This window comes from Lagopus leucura, unplaced genomic scaffold (assembly GCF_019238085.1).
Source record: "Lagopus leucura isolate 7727_CA_CO unplaced genomic scaffold, USGS_WTPT01 Super-Scaffold_100157, whole genome shotgun sequence".
Taxonomy (NCBI): Eukaryota; Metazoa; Chordata; class Aves; order Galliformes; family Phasianidae; genus Lagopus; species Lagopus leucura.
In genome coordinates, this window is record NW_024962334.1 from 46996111 (window position 1) to 47013601 (window position 17491).

Sequence of the window (17491 nt, forward strand, 5' to 3'; positions counted from 1 at the left end):
CCTCCTCCTCTTCCTGAGGGATGGATCCTGCCACCATCACCTCCTCCTCTACCTCCTCCTGAGGGATGGATCCTGCCACCATCACCTCCACCTCTTCCTCCTCCATGGGGCTGGATCCTGCCGCTGTCACCACCACCTCTTCTTCTTCCTCCTGCAGAATGGATCCTGCCACCATTATCACCTCCTCCTCCTGAGGGATGGATCCTGCCACCACTACCACCTCTTCCTCCTCCTTCACGGGGCTGGACCCTGCCTTCACTCCCTCCTTCTCCACTTCCTCAGGGGGCGGCAGGGAATGCTCCCCCTCCACCGTGACTTTGGCATTGGGGTCTACACTGAGTAAGAGCAGGGACTCCTTGCTGGGGGGCTCCTGGCCCTGCATAGGGGCTGGGTCCAGCTGCAGCAAGGCTGGGGGAGAACACTGGATGCTCCCTGCATCGCTGGGCTCTGGGGTCTCTTTGGGTTCAGGTGCAGCAGCTTCATCCTCAGCACAGGGAGGACATGGCAGCTCCACAGGGGCTTGGCTGGGGCTCCCTGGGGCAGGCAGGTCCCCAAAGACCCCCTGCAGCATGGAGGCCACTTGCCGGCGGTCCTCCGCACTCTCCAACAAGGCACCGGGTGGTGGGAGCAGTTCAAGGGGGTCTGGAGGGATCCCCACGTACACCTCTTGCTCTGAAGCAGTGAAGTGCAGTGGTGGGGGTGCAGGGGCTGGGGGCAGCACGCAGAGGGCCAAGCAGGGCTGTGGGGCCGGAGAGAGGACCCCAGGGGCAGCCAATTCCCCCGCACTGTCCTGGGGGGGGTTGAAGAAGCTGGGGTCGGTGTGGGAGCACAAGGTGTCCAGCAGTTCTAGGGACACAGCTGAGGCAGCTGTGGCATCCCACTCACCAGGGATGCGCTCTGGGCTCTGGCTTCGCTCCACATCCTTGCTGGAGGCTTCATCCTCAGAGGCAGCACGTGGCTCATCCATACCCCCCAGCGCAGGACTGAGAGGCTCCTCCACACCCTGCGTCACCTCGCTGCCACCATCACTCAGTGCCACCCATGGGGACTCGCTGCCTGAGGCCACCCCGTCCTCACAGAGCGACGTGTCCTCCTCAAGGGGCTGCTCAATGACATCACCCTGCACGTCCCCACCGAGGGTGGGGGTCCCCAATGGTGCAGGCACGACATCTGTCCTGCCGTCCCCATGGCCACCCACATCCTCCTGGGGTTCCCCACTGTCATCGCCTTGCTCAGGTGGACACAGAGGCTCAGGGCTCTCTGCCAGGACAGCATCAAGCTCACGGTCACCATTGGCAGCAGGCAGGGACGGGGTGTCCCATCCCAGCCGATTGGGTTGGGGGTCTTTGGTCTCCCCAGCACAGGGGGGCTGCAGGGTACCGGCTTCAGCCTCCAGCTGGGCCTCCATCATGGCAGCTGGTGGTGCCTCCTCCTCCAGCAGGATCTCCTCCTCCAGCAGTGCCGGCTCTGTGGGGACAGGGGGCTGCGGTGCAGGACTTTCCTCTGGGATGGGGTCCAGCTCCTGCGTGGTATCAGGCTCCAGGCTGGGAGCCTCCTCCATCTCCGAGGAGGAGGAGCTGAGGGTCTCATCCATCTGTCCCACACTGACTTCAGCACAGAGGGCCTCATCCACCCGTTCGACATCAGCTTCTGCAGGAAGGGCCTCAGCACAGGTCTCACCCGCGTCGCCTTCCAGATCGAGGGCCTCCATGGGGGCTTTGTCCATCAGCTCCACAGAGGCCTCAGCCACCGGCTTTGCACCAAGGGCCTCAATGGAGGCTTCAACCCCCGGCTCTACACTGACTTGTGCAGCAAGGGCCTCAACAGACGCCTCATCCGATGGTTCCACATTGACTTCTGTGCTCGGGGGCTCAATGGGGGCCTGGCCCATCAGCTCTGTGTCAGCTTCCACAGCGAGGGCCGCCATGGTGACCTCTTCCTCCTCTGGGGCGGCACACTGCTCCATGCCCACGTCCTCCTCGCTGCCGTCAGTCGGCTCCAGAAGCGAGGGGCTCAGGGCCACCTCATGCTGTGCAGACCCCCCCGCAGACACCCCAGTGCCATCCAGCTGTGCCGTGTCACCACGCAGGTGCAGCTCGATGTCCCCAGAGGCCTCTGAGGAAGGCTCGGTGTCCCCAGGAGTGGCAGCGGCCATTTGCGGTCCCCCCAGCGCGTGGCGCTCAGTGCCGTAGAGCCGCTCATCCTCCTCACCGTCGTAGGAGGCCGAGTCAGAGGAGGCCGAGGTGTCATCGTGGAAGGCAAAGGACTCGTCCACCCCTTCGTTGATGGAGGTTTCTGAGAGAGAGCGCAGGAAGGAGGCTGAGGTGCTGGCGTCCTCCTCTTCATCTTCATCCTCCTCATCCTCACCCGAGAGCGGCTCGGCCGCTGCCTGGGCTGGCACCAGGGTGATCTCCACAGCTTCAGCCTCGAAGAGCAGGCTGCCACGGAAGGGCAGCAGTGCAGCAGGGATGAGCCCAGGGGCAGCCATGTGGGAGTGGGGCAGCCTGAAGCCTTCCTCCTGCCCGCTGCCTTCATCATCATCATCTTCTTCTTCATCCTCCTCCTGCCCTATGGAGGTCACAGCCACATCCTCTGAGGAGGAAGAGGAGGACGAGGAGCGGCGGATGAAGGCTGCAGGACCAGGCTCACCATCAGGGACCTCTGCCAGCAGGTTGGGTGAGCAGGAGGGTGACGTGCTGGCCGTGCCCGAGGACCCCCAGCTGCCCCCTTCGGCCGTCATGTAGGAGCCAGATGGGGAGGTGGGGGGAGAGCCCAGCCCCTCACTCTCTGCATCCCCTCCATCCTCCTCAGGCTTCAAGCGGGGTCCCCCCGTCCTCACCGGGGTGGAGGGGGCTGTGAAGAAGAGGTCAGGGTCGAGGCGGGCGGGGGGCAGCTCGGGATGCCGGGGGGGTGTTTTAGGGGGCAGCTCAGGGGGGCAGTGCGTCTCTTCGCCCATCACGATGCGAGTGTCCAAGGGGTCAGAGGGGAGCAACGATGGAGGCGGCGGCGGGGGGCAGCCCTTGGAGGGGGGGCTGCGCTCGGCTGCATCATAGCTGGCCCCCTCCGGCTGCGGGCGGGCTTCCTCTTTGGCAGGCATGGGGGCAGCGGGGTCCCCTGGGGGGGCTGCAGAGAGAGAGAGAAGGTTAGAGCGTCTCCGGGACCCCCCCCAAAAAAGCTTTCCTCTTCTCCCCCATGGGGACACCAGTGACAGTCACGTGGATTTGGCCCTAACCGAATGGAGAGTACAGAGATGTAGAGTTCGCCACGACACCCCTCTTCCCCTCCCCCAAACAAAGCCACCATCAGTGAGCTGAGGACTCCCTCCCCCACTCCATGCCCTCATACCAAGGAGGTGATGGCAGCCATCCCTAGGGCAGGATTATGGGTGCCCCCCCTGCTGTAAGGGAGTATTAAGGAAGGCTGAGCCGGGGGAGGGGGGGGCACTGCAGGGTTAGGGGCCTGTGCCAGAAGAATAAGTAGGAACAATTAACACCCTCCCCCCCCTCCCCTTTCCCTTCCTCCCTCAACCCCACCTATGGGCAGAACATCATTGAGTGCCCCAGAGCCCCCCTAAAGCATTACAACCCCCCTATAGGGACAGAGCACAGTACTGCCAAGCCCCCAAACCCCAGAAACCAACACATACCCCCCCACCCCCTCCCCTCACTACTCAATAGGGCACTGAGCTCAGCCTAACTCACCCCCACCAGCCCTAAGCAACATGGACATAAACTGCTTCTCAAACCCATAGGAGCCCCAGAACTCTAAGGAGCCCCAAAACCACAGCAGCAACCCCAAAATCCTCAACAGAACATCACCCCCTTCAGCCCCCATTACCTGAAGTCCGTTCAGGTGGCTCCATGGGGCAGAGGAGGGACTCTAGAAGCACCCAGAACCCCCCACCAGCAACACCCAAAGCACCAACCCTACTACTACCCCATATGTGCCCTATGGGGTTTATATAGGGGTGAGGAGGTGTGGTCAGGGTCCAGGGGCTGCTGGGAAGAGGGCAGAGCCTCCCCAGGTGTTTAAGGGGAGGGGGGTGGATTGGATGGGGCTGTTAGGGTGGGTTCTGCCTGTAAGTGCTGAGTTGGGATCAAGGGTTGTGAGGGAACATAGGGGCCCTTAAAGCTGTGTATGCTACAAGGACAATATGGGGACATCCCTATACCCCAGGATATAGCTTGGGGGGGTTGGGCACTGTGTCCTAAATCTGAGCCCTCCAAGTGGGGATGGGGATTTTAGGGCCCATTCTCATTCTGTCCTATGGGATGATACCCAAATACTCACCATGGGGACACCCCAATACAGGACTCCCCCCCATTGCTGAGCCCTCTCTATGCTGCTCCCCCCCCCCCCCAACTCAAAGTGGTCCACTTTAAACCCCACCCTGCCTGGGGCTCGGGGGACGATGGAAGCCCTGAGTCCCACATCCCCTCCTGCACCCCCCCCAACCCCCTTTTACAAAGTATCCCCCACCCCATTGCTGTGGGGACACACAGTGGGATGGCAGCACCGCTTGGGGCCCCCCCAGGGCACATTGCTGCAGGGTGACCTTGGGCCAAAGTCCATGAGGGTGAGGGGGGAGACTGGGGGGGGGAAAGGCAGTGAGATAGGGGCGAGGGAACACGCGCTGCTGTCACCCCTAGGTGACATGGGGATGGGGGTACAGTGGGATCTCTGGGTCCTAGGAGGGGGGCGGTGGCCCCAGCATCTCCCCAAGGGTGAAGGAAAGCTTCAGCCTGAGCAACGCCACTGTGTCCTCCATCCCTGTATCTCCCATTCCCACATCCCCCATCCTCCAGCTCTGTCCCTGCAGCCTCCATCCCCCATTCCCATATCCCCCATCTCCATATCTCCGTATCCCCCATCCTCATATCTCCCATCCCCGTATCCCCTATCCTGTATCCCCCATCCCTGTATCCCCCATCCCCATATCCCCCATCCCCATATCCCCCATCCCCGTATCCCCCATCCCTGTATCCCCCATCCCCACACCCCCCTCCCACCCCCCTCATCCTCACCTCCCTCCAGCTGCAGCCCCTGACTCGTAGCCGTCTCTCCAGGCATAACGGTGGGGTTGGGGGACCCCAAATCCGGGGGGGGACCCCAACCCCAACCCCAATCCCAAGCCGGCCCAGCGCGGCGCGGCTCTGCGGGGTGAAGGCGGCTGCGCCGGGCGAGGCAGAGCGTGGCGGGGGGGCGCTCAGCCCGGATGATGTCAGCAGGTTCTGTGTGTGGGGTTGGGTTTTTTTGTTGGTTTTTTTTTTTCCCTTTCCCCTCTCTCCTTTCCCTGCCTTTTTTTTTTGTTTGTTTGTTTGTTTAATTATTATTTTTCCTGCCCGGGATGAGAGCAAGGTTGTGTGCGCCAGGCACTGCGGCGGTGCAGCGCAGCCGGGTGTGCGGTGGAGGTGTAGGGGGAGGTGGGAAGAGGGGGGGGGGGGGGGGGGGGGGAGGATGTCCCTCCGTTTGCCCCATCCCTGCGGTGATTTTGGGGACGTTGGGGTGGCTCCTTACACCCCCTAACACGATTCCCACAGCAGACTCAGGGCCCCCCCCCCTGCACCCCGAAGCGATGCTGAACACATTGGGGTCCCCCACGCCGAGGGGAAGCAGGATGGGGCCGGTGTGCTGTTGCCATGGGAACAGCCCGTCTCCCATCTCCATGGCGATGGGGATGGGTTCCCTGGCAACCTTTACCCCCCCCCCCCCCCCCCCCCCCCACAATGCCATGTGGTTGGGAGACCCCCGGATGGTTGAATGGACACACAGCCCTTTGGATTGGGGGACAAAGGGGATGCTCAGCACCCACAGATCGCTTTCTCCTGGTTGGGGACCCTCCCCCCTATAGGGGCAGGCCCCCCCCCCCCCATGGCACACCCCGTGCTGCTGCCTCCCACCCGGGCACGCAGCGCTGCCGGCCCTGGCGTGATGCCGGTGCCAGGAACGGCGCTGAGCCGTGACTCAGCACCCGGCTGCGGCCCCAAATGGCGCTGATTGGGCACCGGCCAGAGGGGCAGCAAGAGATGCAGTGGGGGTAAGCGATGCCCCCACAGCCCAAATCCGTTTGCTCGTAGCCCAGATGGCCGCTTAATCCGCCCTCAAAGCCTTTCCTGGCAGCCAGCTCCGTGCGTCACAGCAGGAGGGCTTTCCTGTGTTCCTCTTGCCCGGCTCGGGCTACCAGCTTCAGAGCTTGGATGGAGGCTGTCCCCCATCCCCAGACCTAAAAACCATCACTGGGGGGCATCTGTGCCACCCTTGTCCACCCACCCCAGGACCACCGCCAACAAAAACCCCATTAGGAACAATAAAACCCCACCGCCCACCAGCACAGCCCTTCTTCCACCCCACTCCCACAGGTTGGGGACACACAGGGGACACGGTACAGCAGAGGGTGGCTTTATTGAAACGCAGCTAACTGGCCAACTCCTTGGCCACCACCTTGTGGAGTTTGTCACGGAGGTACGCCACCCGCTGCCGCTCCAGCTTCAGCTCCAGGAACTCATAGTGGGGGACCTGGGGAAGGAGAGGAGAGGCAGTGAGCAATGGGGACATCACCACGGGGACATCACTATGGGGACAGCACCATGGGGACGTGCTCAGTTCCCAGCCATGTACGTGGCATGTTTTTATCCCCGCCATCCCACAGCAGGGATGTGGGGCCCATGAAGCACAGGTGATGCTGTGGCAGCCCTTGGGCCGGCGCGCACCATGGCAGAGGTGGCACCGAATTTGACGAGGCTGCAAGGAGGGCACCGTTCCCTTATCACAGCCTCGGGGGCATTGGGATGTTTCCTCAAAGCACAAAGCATTGCTATGGGGTGTTTCCTCCAATTAGGATGGCACAAAGCACTGCTATGGGGACTGCTTGCAGCCAGCCCAGGGCAGAGCCCGGATCCTTCCCGTTGTGATCTCAGAGCTCTGAAACCCTCTGAATTTTTCATCCCAGCTGCAGAGTACGTGCAGGGCTTCATGGTCTGCTTGCTCCCATTTGCGCATCCCGGCCTCCCTGCCCAGCAGCACAGCAAGCCCTGCCTGGTGAAGATGCATCACTTCTTCAGAGACGAGCTGCAGCCAACCAGGAGGAGGGAACAGCACTGGAACGAACGCTGTTTGCGCAGCGCTCGCTTGTTCTGATGGCTCCAAGCCGCCGCAGGGAGCAGACAGGGGGGATCCCACCGCCCACCACCACTATATTTAGCACAAGGCTCGAGCTGAAGGAAGCAGTTCCCTCCTCCTCCTCCTGTCTCCCCACCTGAAATCTCTCCAGCCAGTGAGCGCACGCGGGCTGCAGGGGCTTCGCTTTGTATCAGCATCAAAGAGCGGCAGCTCCGTGCGAGGGGATGCAAATTTGGGTTGCTCGCAGGGAATGGAGTTTGATGTGGGGTGACAGTGCTGGGGGACACGTGGCACGCCGCCCTCCTGCCCCACTGGAGCCATCCCTGCCTGCTGCACAGCTCTGCCAGCACAGCTATAATTACCTCCGGGGGCTGAATAATGCATGGCCCCAACGGAGCGCAGCGCTGCGGCGCAGGGATCAGCGTGCTAAGACCTTGTCTGCTGTCCTCCTCCATTACTGATCCCCTCTCTGCCCTGGGGCTGCCTGACAGGTGGCCCGGAGGGGATCACGATGGCTAATCCCAGCACGGGGCCACGGTCAGCACCAGGTGCTGGGGGCTGGATACTCACATCCACAACAAGGAAGCCGGCTGCCTGGATGTGGCGCCGAGCCATGGCGTAACGGCCCAGCAGCTCCTTGCTCCTGTTGCTGAAATTTGGGAATTCCCACCTGAGGAAGGCGACCCTGCAAGAGGGGTGGAAGAGAGCAGTGAGACTGGTGCTGGGCAACCTCAGCCTCAGAGCAGCTTCGAGCACGGATGGCTCAAACTGAGTTGATCCGCAGCCCACGCTGGATGGCAGACGTTGCCTTTCCCAGCCAGGAAGGAGTCAGCTTGGCCCCTGGGCTCTGTGGGCAGCCAGGAACGGTGGCAGACAGTTGGCACAGGCTCTCTATGGAGGACGTGCCAAACAGGGGAGGCTGCTGCCACAGCCAGCATCCTGCCCTGTCCCTTGCAATGTGACCCACGGCAGCTTGGCACGGTCCTACCCCCTTTTCTGTCCAGACCAGTGGACGCAGCTGGGCACAGTGACCTTGGCACGCTGGCATCCCCACGGCACTGTCCCCTGCTGCCTGCAGCCAGCCACGGGGACAGCAAAGCCTTGTCCCTCCCACCGTGCCTGGTGCAGCTGAGCCCAAACCCACCTCCTGGCACCCGGCGGCAGCGGCTTTGTCCCTTCTGAGTGGGGCAGATGGGGAGCTGCAAAGTTCTTCAAGGGGAGAGGTTTATTCTCGCTGTTCAGCACCATTTCAGCATCTGCAGAGAGGAGGAAAAGGAAGGAATCCTGAGGATGCTGTTCCACGGAGGCTGGGGATGCCCTCACCGTGGGGCCGACACGGGGCACGGCATCCATCAGGCAGGGCCCCAACCACCTCCAGCACAAAGCCTGTCTGTGGCACCATTTTGTCCCCAGAGTCCCACAGGAAGGGACGTGGGGCACAGACTACAGCTCTGCTGTGGCAGCCGGATGGCCGGCCCCAACCACGGAGGGGGCAGGGACTGAATTTGACGGGACTGCATTGGTGAGGCAGAGGGATGTGAGGCTGAAGAATGAGATACAACCTCAGGCACAAAGCCTTTATGTTGATCCCCCTGCAGCATGCAGACTCCAGTGAGCCCCGCTGCTCCAAGGAGAGGCTGTGCTCACCGATCCGCCAGCCATAGATGGTGTGCACGTCCCAGCGCCCGTTGTCCTGGCTGCCCAGCACGCCTGCCAGGGCCTCCCGCAAGCTGCTCTGCAGCAGGGTGACCTTCTCTGCTGCTGGCTCTGCAGCACTCAGCATCCCAGCCGGCAGGAACGGCCCCTGGTACTCAGGGCTCTCCAGCTTGGCAGCAGCATTGATTTGGATGAGCTTCATCCGCAAGTTCTGAGCCCTGGGGGACAGATCGCCTGGCAGGAGGAGGAAAACAAAGAGCTGATCCTGCGGCTTGCTCAGCTCATCCAATCAGGATTTCTGGTCCCAATCCCACTGCTGCTGCTCAAACAGGACCTGAGAATCCACCAGGATGGATCTCTAAGTGCTGGCATCAAGATGCAGATCGCCACATACCTGCAGAAGGGGCAGCACTGCCCGAGCACAGGGCGAGACCCAGCTGAGCCCCTGTTGGAGGGCACAGCCCCCAGTGTCTGTGGCATGATTTTATCCCCAGGGTCCCATGGGAGGGGACGTGGGGCCCATGGACTACAGATGTTGCTGTGGCAGCCGCATGGCCAGTGCTCACCATGGAGGAGGCAGAGACTGAATTTGACTGGGCTGCACCTCCCCCATGCGTGGCTAAGAAACACCAAGCCCTCCCCTCACGTCTAAGTGCTTGGGGAAAATGTGCAGGCGGCGCTGGAGCCAAGAACAAAGCTGAGCCTTGAGGCATAAGAAAGCTGAAGGCAACGTGGCAGCCTGCTGGGCTCAACCCCACAGGCACAGTGCAGGGTAGACCAACCCCTCCAAGCTCAACAGCTGAGCTCACAGCCTGTGCTGGCCCGAAAGTAGATGCACTGGACCCAGTACTCCCACTCCCTGAGCTCTGACTCCATGTCCCACCTTACCTTGGATCACAGCGTGGAAGTCGGGTGCCAGCACACGCTGCAGGTAGGGAGGCTTGGCTTGCTGCAGCACACAGAGTGACCAGACCAGGTCGGTCAGCAGCTGGGGCTCCAGGCTGTCCAGCTGGCCCTGCAGCTCCTCATGGGCCTGCCAGAGCCAAAGCCACAGCTCAGCACATCTCTGCAGACGGCCCTGCTTCTGCAGTGCTTCTACTGGGCTATTTGCTGATAGAATTCAGGATTGCTCTACAGCAGCCTTGCTGCAGGTTCACAGTTCCAGGTGCTGGTGTTGTTTTTTTTTTGTGTGTTTGTTGGTTTTTTTTTGCAATGCCTCAAAAATCAAGTTTTGCACTTGCTACAAAACCTCCCTTCATGCTGACTGTGATTAGCATTGGCAAAGAGTCCAGATCCCACTGCCAACCAGGGATGCTAACCCTATCTCTGTGGCACGAGGGTCTCCCTCCACTTGGTCTCATCTCTTCACCCTGGGCTGCAGAAATCTCCCTGCAAAGCCCCCAGGCAGGGCAGCAGTGAACAGCTCTATGGATGGCAGCCTCCATTCTTCCCAACAGCACTGCCACACCCAGGGCTTGGATGGGCTGGGAGACCTCTGATCTGCTGAGAATGAGTGATCTTATGGCTTCGTTATGGAGCTAATTGCAGCAATCAGAGTTCAGGAAGGCACCTGAACAACCACGTGCTGATTATGTCTGCTGGAAGAGCTAGCCTACAGGGATTTGGTGCTAGCCAGGGGCAAACCAGTTTGGTTATCAGCCAGCACACAGCCACAGGGCATCAGTATGGGTTTTTCAGCCTGGCCCGAGCTCTGGGCTCCCCATTTCCATTTCCTGCACCCACTCATGCTCCAGGTTATGCCAGGATACATGCAGCCTTCCCACCGACTCCAAAGAGGAGGAAGGTTGACACAGAGGGGAAAAGGAGGCAGGTTACCATGTTAAAGAAGTCCTCGCTTCCGCTGGGCTGGAAGTTAAGGCGGGCAAAAGACAGGATGATACTGCACAGGTGGGCAATGGACAGCTGCTTGGCATTGTCCAGGGCATACTGGAAGACAAGAGAGAGCAAAACCAGAGGTTGAGAAATGAGTACCGACAGAAAAAGATTGCAAACATCATCCAAGGAGATGCCCAGACCCATGACAAGATGGGAACAAGAAGGAAAGGATCTTTCAGTGCCTCCCTAGGATTTTATCCTGGTGCAAGGGAAAGCTGTGAGTGGAAGCAGAGCTCTGTAATATTCCCATATGCCTGGTACAGGCCCAGGTGCAGGCATCAGAACTGGGGCAGAGACTGTGGAGCTGCCTCTGGAGCAGAGGCTCAGAAAGAGCTGAAGCTGACCCCAGAGCTGCGTGGATTCTGACTGCTGACTGCAGTGGAGCATCTCTAGTAAGAGAAGAATTGTTCTAGGTGTCCCAGTCATATATCAGCAGGTGCTACCCAGGCCCTCTGCCTCCTCACCTGAGAGATGGCCTCAAACAGAGGCAGGCTGAGCCACTTGAGGAGGGCAAAGGAGCGGATGCAGCGCGTCACCTCGACGGGTGTCATTGCAGAAACGTGGGGCTGCAGGTCAGTGGCTATCTTCTGGAAGACCTGGGGCTGGTGGAAATTCAGTTTTCCTTAAAGGAGCAAAAGAAAGTGGCAGCCACTGACACGGAGCCGGTATGGGAGCTGTGACTCATGGCCCTGCCTCTTCTCATCCAGCCAGGTCCTGCTGCTCCCACCAGCTCTCAATCCAACATTCCCAACACCGGGCTGCTACAGCCCTGCCTGAGCCTGCAAGAGACAGTACAGCTCCCAAACTACTGGACTTCTCCACCTTGGGGATATTACGGGGCTGCTGGGCCTCACTGTGTCCCAGAAGGACATCCAGCAGGGATCTGGAGGCTGTGATGTGGAACATCCACCCCTTACTTCTCCTCAAACTCAGTCCAGATTTATCAACTGAATAGCAAGATGGTAACATCAACACAATAAGCGTGAGCTCCTTCCAAAGCCAGGTCTAGCAGGTTGATTTCTTTATTACTGAAGAACATCCAACCCATGACAACCACACCACCCCAGTGTTGGACAGATCTGTTCCCACCACCAGAAACCAGACAGTGAAATGAAGAGCAGCTTCATCCCAATTTCTGGACAGGAGCAGATGGAAACGCACAGAAAGAAGAGAAGAAAAACCAAAGCCCCAAGGATGATAACACACATTATCAGTTAGTGGTGGCCAGAGGCTAACAGAGCTGATTTGCACCAGGTCTGTCACCACCCATATCTGAAGGCTTTGGTCTAACCCTGTGGCCAGGAATGCAATAAAGGTGACTGTCACCATGCTGGCAGTCTGCAGCACTTGCACCTAAGGCACCATGCCACTGCTCAAATGTTAAACTTGGACACCTTGGGTGAAAAGAAACCAATTGTTTTAATGCCACTGCCCTGTGTGCTGGAAGGAAGCCCTAAAGGGGCTCGGGGGGGGGGGGGGGGGGAGCACCGAGGAATACAGCCACACTAAGCACAGTGCTGCCACACAGAGGGCTCTCTGACTTATGCAAGCACAGTAATGCCCAACCCAAAGGGTCACGATACAACCAAGCTGCTTACCATAGGCAAAAATCAGGTCCATCAGGACGCTGAGGTTGAGCTCTGAGTGCTTCTGAATCAGGTGGTAGGACATGGCACGGAGCAGAGGCACGCTGCGTCGGTTCTGGTACGCCAGAGCCAGCGTGATTTTCCTTATGTCCTCAGGGCTGAACTGCTCAGCAAGCTCCAGAGCCTGGTAAGAAACACTGAGACATAGAGAGACAGGCACAGAGCAAGGGACGTGCCACCCTCCAGGACACTGCTGGCTGAGCCCCTCCAAGGACTGCAGGGTTTCCATACACCCTAACGCTGTCACGCAACAACTGCTGCAGGAAATGCTGCTGAATCACTGCCTTGCTGCCCACTGTAACTCCTGTTTTCATCTGCCCAATGTAGAATGGCCTGGGTTGCAAAGGACCACAATGCTCATCCAGTTCCAACCCCCTGCTGTGTGCAGGGTCACCAACCAGCAGCCCAGGCTGCCCAGAGCCACATCCAGCCTGGCCTTGAATGCCTGCAGGGATGGGGCATCCACAGCCTCCTTGGGCAACCTGTTCCAGTGCCTCACCACCCTCTGGGGGAAAAACATCCTCCTCATATCCAACCTAAACCTCCCGTCTCACTTTAAAACCATTCCCCCTTGTCCTATCACCATCCACCCTCACAAACAGCCGTTCCCCCTCCTGTTTATACGCTCCCTTGAAGCACTGGAAGGCCACAATGAGGTCTCCCCAGAGCCTTCTCCAAGCTAAACAAGCCCAGTTCCCTCAACCTTTCCTCATAGGAGAGCTGCTCCAGCCTCTGATCATCTTAGTGGCCCTCCTTTGGACCCCCTCTAAGAGCTGCACATACTTCAGCCACCTGGAGTTCCAGCTCTGCATAAGCTGACAACCCCACAACGGCGTCCTGCTTTGCCACGTGCAATGTCTGCAGCATTTATTTATCCCCAGAGTTGAGGGAGAACAACAGTGGGGCCCATGAGCTGCAGGGCTTGTTGCTGTGGCAGCTGTTTGGCCGGTCCCCAGCGCAGGGCTGGACAAGGACCGAATTTGACGCAGCTGCAGTCATGGCCCCGTGGCAGTTTCAACCCAAAAGACATTTCCCTACTCCTGGAAGTGACAGAAAGAGGGACCTGCTGGAGCACAGACCTCCCTGCAGACTCCTTGCTCACAGCCTGACTTTCACAGAGAGCCAGAGGACAATGCTTTTGGCAGTGACTTTCTGCTGCCTCTGCAAGTTACCACCCGCCAGCTGAGCTAAGGTAATTCTACCACAAAGCTAAGGTAATTCTAGCTGCAAGGCAAAGCACATCAGCTCAGTCCACCTCTGAGCAGCTCAGACCAGCGCAGGTCTGAGAGCTCCCACGTGTGAACTCCTCATCTGTGTGGCACCAAAGAGGAAAAGGTTTCTTTTGAGCACCTTTGCACATGGGAAGCGAGCTGCATCCTCTGCAAGACAGGCTGACAGGGACATGCTGGTGGAGCAGTGCCCACACAGGATGTCCCTCACACAGTCACTGCCCCCAGGAGACGTCCCACCCAAAGGGAACGGAGCGCCCAAGCCCATACCTTGTCTTCTAACCGGTCCATCAGCACTGAGGAGATGTGCCCAACCTTGGCAATCAGCATCACCACGGTCCTGGTGCCCTCTAGTTCTGTCCACCGCAGCTCCAGCTTCTTGATGACCTCGTGGAGCAGTTTGCTCTCCTTGCCCTGCTTGACAGCCAAGAACTCTGCCAAGGAGGCGAGCTGGCGGAAGGTGAGCCGCCGCAACCGCCACAGCACCTCCTGCTCCACAGACTGCACCTCCCTGCTGCTGCTCTCCATCCCCAGCGAGTACAGGCTCTTCAGGAGGCCCACCAAGGTGTTATTCCACACCTGAGATATCTGGGAGGCAGGTAAAAATATCTAAGTAGATTTTTACCCTTCTCTGGAGGTGCACACACCTAAATTTCCCTGTGGCGTGGCTGGAATATGACCTCAGCGAGCAGTGAAACAAACGAGGCAGAATCACAGCCAATGATGCTCAGGGCAGGATGGACCAGGTGGCCTCCAGCAAACAGACTCTTTAACTGCCCTGCCTGCCCCAACTCCAGCCCTGCAACATCCTAAAACTCAGGGATGGCTCAATGCTTGGGTGCAAGAATGACCTGAGTGCTCTCAGGGTAATCCACCAAAGTCACCTGAAGTGGAAATCCCAAAGCAGGATGCAGCTGAGAAAGCAGGCAGAGCTCCTGGTGTCCCAGCCATGCAGACTGCTCTCTCTGGTCTGACCCTGTGTGCTGCTTCAGCTTAATGTTCAAAGCCTCCAACTTGGTGACACAGGGATGTTGCAAGGCCATTAATTTTAGTCACAGAATCACAGAATGGCTTTGGTTGGAAGGGCTCTCAAGGATCACGAATCTCCAACCCCCTGCCACAGACAGGGCCACCAACCTCCCCATTTCATACCAGACCAGGCTGCCTACAGCCCCATCCAACCTGGCCTTGAACACTTCTAATCCCTGTGCATCTACACAATGACTTCTTACATTGAGTTAGCTGCCCACTGCAGGAACAGCTCTCTGGAGAGAAACAATTGTGTTTGCAGTGACTTTGCTCAATCATATCCCAGCTAGATGTGTTCTTATCCACTTCCCTTTTGGGAGCAAGGCCATGCTGCTCAGCTTCTTGCTTTCCCAGCACAGCAGCTCGGCTCTCCTAGCTCTGAAGTCCACCCTCTCTGCTGAGCCACAGACACCTGCATCCTTTTTTTTGTGTGTGACCTGATGCTGATACATCTCTGCCAACAAGTGCAGAGAAGGTACCAGCTGTGAAAATTCACAAGGGAAAGGAAAAGGCAGCACTTGCTGCTCCAGGCCAGCCTTCCCAGACCCATTCTTTCTCCAAACTGCCTCCATCACAAGAAGGGAACTCACCTGAGAATCCACGATCTCAATAAGCTGCCGAAATCGTTCATCTTGCAGAATGTCCCCTGTTTCCAGGTTCTTTTCCACTGCAAGCCAAGAAAGTCGAGTAACCACCAGCGAAGCTTGGTTGCTATTTAGAGAGTGAAGTTCACCCAGCTGGAACAGTTCCTGAGGACTTGTGGCTGCCTCAATGAGATTCAGGATCGCTCTGTGCTCTGAGTTACTGTTTTCTTCCACCTGCTCTTTGACAGAGAATCTGTCTGCGTTCCAGGCAGAGGGGATGGAGGTGTGGATAGAGGCAACAGGTGTGTGTGGCAGGGCTCTGGCTGCTGGCAGCTTCCCATTGGGCAGCAGCAGAGCAGCTGGGGCAGCAGCAGGAGCGCAGGTGAAGGTGATGAGGTGCCGCCAGCAGCAGCGTTGCACCAGCCGGGCTGCCATGGCGGGGATCTGAGAGGCTCAGCACTGCATCTTGGGGAGGCTGGAGGAGGAAAAGAAAGGCTTTAGGAACGGGAAGGTTCAGGGGGAACGAGGAGAGGTAACAGGTTTAAAGCTGCGAGTCACAGAAGCATCCCTATGAATACCCCCATAGAATAAAACTGAAAGGGACCCACATGGGCAGACCCACGGTATCACTTCAGTTGGGAGATGCCTCCAAGCTCACCAAGTCCAACCATTAACTCAGAGCTGCCAAGCCTATCACTAAACGACGTCCCTCGGCATCACATCCACACATCCCTTAAATATCCCCAGAGATAGGGGCTCCCCTACTTCCCGGGGCAGCCAGTTCCGACGCTCCATAACGCTAGATCCTTCATAATGCCCCACTCAAACCTCCCCCGGCGCATCCTGAGATCCGGGCCTCCCCGCACCGTGAGCCGAACCGGCCGAACTCCTGGCCCTGAGGCTGCGCCGAACTCGCAGCGGCCTCAGAGGCCGTAGCCCTTCGGAAATCCCGACCCTGGCCCGCACGCAGCTCTCCGAGAACTCGAACCCCGCTTCCGATCACCCCGGGCCGCGGAACCGCAGCCATCCGCGCTGACCTCGCCCGGCCCCACCGCACGCCGGCCCGGCAATGAGACGAAGTGCGCATGCGCCCCGGCGCAGCATGATGACATCATCAAAGCGCATCCATTTTCTATTGGCTGAGCTCCCCATGTCCCCCCGACAGAATCGAGCGCGAAAGAGGAAGCACTTCCGGTTCGCTACTGACGGGCGCCGCCATTTTATGACGGGTGGTGCGCGGCGGGTCGCGTGTGGGCGCGCGGCTCTGGTCGGGTTCGGTCCGCTCAGGTCAGCCAGGCCGCAACCTCGAGCCCGGCTGTGGGAACAGAGAAACCAAACAGAGCCCGGGGCGGTGCACTGGCAGCGCTGGGAGGATGGCAAATAAAAGGAGATTTATGCACTAGGCACGCCCCGTTGCTGTTTGCTCAGCCGAGGAGTGACAAGACAAAGGGAAGAGCTTTACATGAAAAGAGAAGATATTGGGGTTCGGCATCAGGAGTGTGTGCGGGTGTCACAGCCTTGCAGCGCTCAGCACCGGGCTGGATGTGGGCACGGGGCTGTGGGACGAGATCCCTGCAATCCCTGCACGCTGTGTGCCTACAGGTGGGCAGTGAGGGCCCTTGCAACCATTGAGGGGAGGCCTTGCTGCTCCCTGCAGCTCCCTGGAAGGAGACTGAACTGCGGTGGGGGTCAGCCTCTCGCAGTAATAGTGATAGGATGAGAGGGAATGGCCTCATGTTGTGCTAGGGAAGGATCAGGTTGGGTAATGGGGGAAAATTCTATTCGGAATGAGCAGAGATGCAGTGGCACAGGCTGCCCAGGAAGGTGGTGGGATCACCATCCCTGGAGGCGTTCCAGAAACATGGAGGTGTGGCACTGAGAGACGTGGGAAGTGAGGTGAGCTGGGGTTGGAATTGGGGATCTCAGGGCTCAGCCTTAACGATTCTGTAATCTGTGATCTTTGTTAGGGCTCATTCCTGCTACGGGTGGCAGCTATGAAACAGGAGACCAGGCTGCAACCTCTGTGGGAACCTGACCCTTTGCTGAACCCTCTCTCAATAAAATGTTTAAGAAAATTTCCCGTGTTGGGTCATGACTGGATTCCAGCCACCATTCTTATTCTCTTTCTTGTGAGAAAGCAGTGGTGATGAGCTTGGAGATGGCTCCTGGCAAAACCCTGGCTGCCATGAGGCATCCCTTCAGCCTCACTGCTCAGAGCTGAACAAACCCAGCGCCCTCAGCTGCCCCTTGCCAATCCTGCCCTCCAGACCCATCACCACCCCATGCCCTGCAGCACAGCCAGGGATGTGGGATGCAGCCTGCAGCGGGACAG

The 17491-nt window shown here is 58.9% G+C and overlaps 2 protein-coding genes, 1 long non-coding RNA gene and 4 other non-coding genes across 9 annotated transcripts in view; all 7 read right to left on the reverse strand.

Annotated features, from left to right (window-relative positions):
• Positions 1–5170, reverse strand: part of NACAD (NAC alpha domain containing) — a 7763-nt gene extending 2593 nt beyond the window's left edge. Inside the window, exons 1-2 of the mRNA XM_042888697.1 lie at positions 5025–5170; positions 1–3123 (exon numbers count right to left, since the gene is read on the reverse strand). The exon at positions 1–3123 is cut by the window's left edge and continues 645 nt beyond it. Of these exons, the coding sequence (XP_042744631.1) occupies positions 1–3123; positions 5025–5070 (3169 nt within the window). The 5' untranslated portion in view covers positions 5071–5170. The remainder of the gene's footprint in view (positions 3124–5024) is intronic.
• A 1213-nt stretch (positions 5171–6383) lies between these two features.
• TBRG4 (transforming growth factor beta regulator 4) lies at positions 6384–16251 on the reverse strand. Of its 3 annotated transcripts, none has more exons than XM_042888972.1 (11): positions 16197–16251; positions 15166–15634; positions 13817–14134; positions 12270–12441; positions 11136–11293; positions 10612–10722; positions 9664–9808; positions 8767–9009; positions 8264–8375; positions 7690–7804; positions 6384–6516 (listed from the first exon to the last, which is right to left on the reverse strand). In XM_042888972.1, the coding sequence occupies exons 2-11, from the start codon at positions 15592–15594 to the stop codon at positions 6415–6417; spliced, it is 1905 nt and encodes a 634-aa protein (XP_042744906.1). In that variant the 5' UTR covers positions 15595–15634; positions 16197–16251; the 3' UTR covers positions 6384–6414. The 3 variants fall into 3 exon arrangements, with proteins under 3 accessions (XP_042744906.1, XP_042744907.1, XP_042744908.1); XM_042888973.1 differs by lacking the exon at positions 16197–16251 and adding an exon at positions 16026–16146; XM_042888974.1 differs by lacking the exon at positions 16197–16251 and adding an exon at positions 15988–16146.
• Positions 6611–6746, reverse strand: LOC122189885. The gene has a single exon (XR_006182008.1). It is a non-coding gene; the product is annotated as a small nucleolar RNA SNORA5 (small nucleolar RNA).
• On the reverse strand, positions 6612–7683 carry LOC122189644. Its single transcript, XR_006181900.1, has 2 exons — positions 7256–7683; positions 6612–7068 (listed from the first exon to the last, which is right to left on the reverse strand). It is a non-coding gene; the product is annotated as an uncharacterized LOC122189644 (long non-coding RNA).
• On the reverse strand, positions 8504–8638 carry LOC122189886. Its single transcript, XR_006182009.1, has one exon. It is a non-coding gene; the product is annotated as a small nucleolar RNA SNORA5 (small nucleolar RNA).
• On the reverse strand, positions 9241–9378 carry LOC122189892. Its single transcript, XR_006182015.1, has one exon. It is a non-coding gene; the product is annotated as a small nucleolar RNA SNORA5 (small nucleolar RNA).
• LOC122189884 lies at positions 13170–13311 on the reverse strand. Its single transcript, XR_006182007.1, has one exon. It is a non-coding gene; the product is annotated as a small nucleolar RNA SNORA5 (small nucleolar RNA).
• Positions 16252–17491: the final 1240 nt, after the last annotated feature.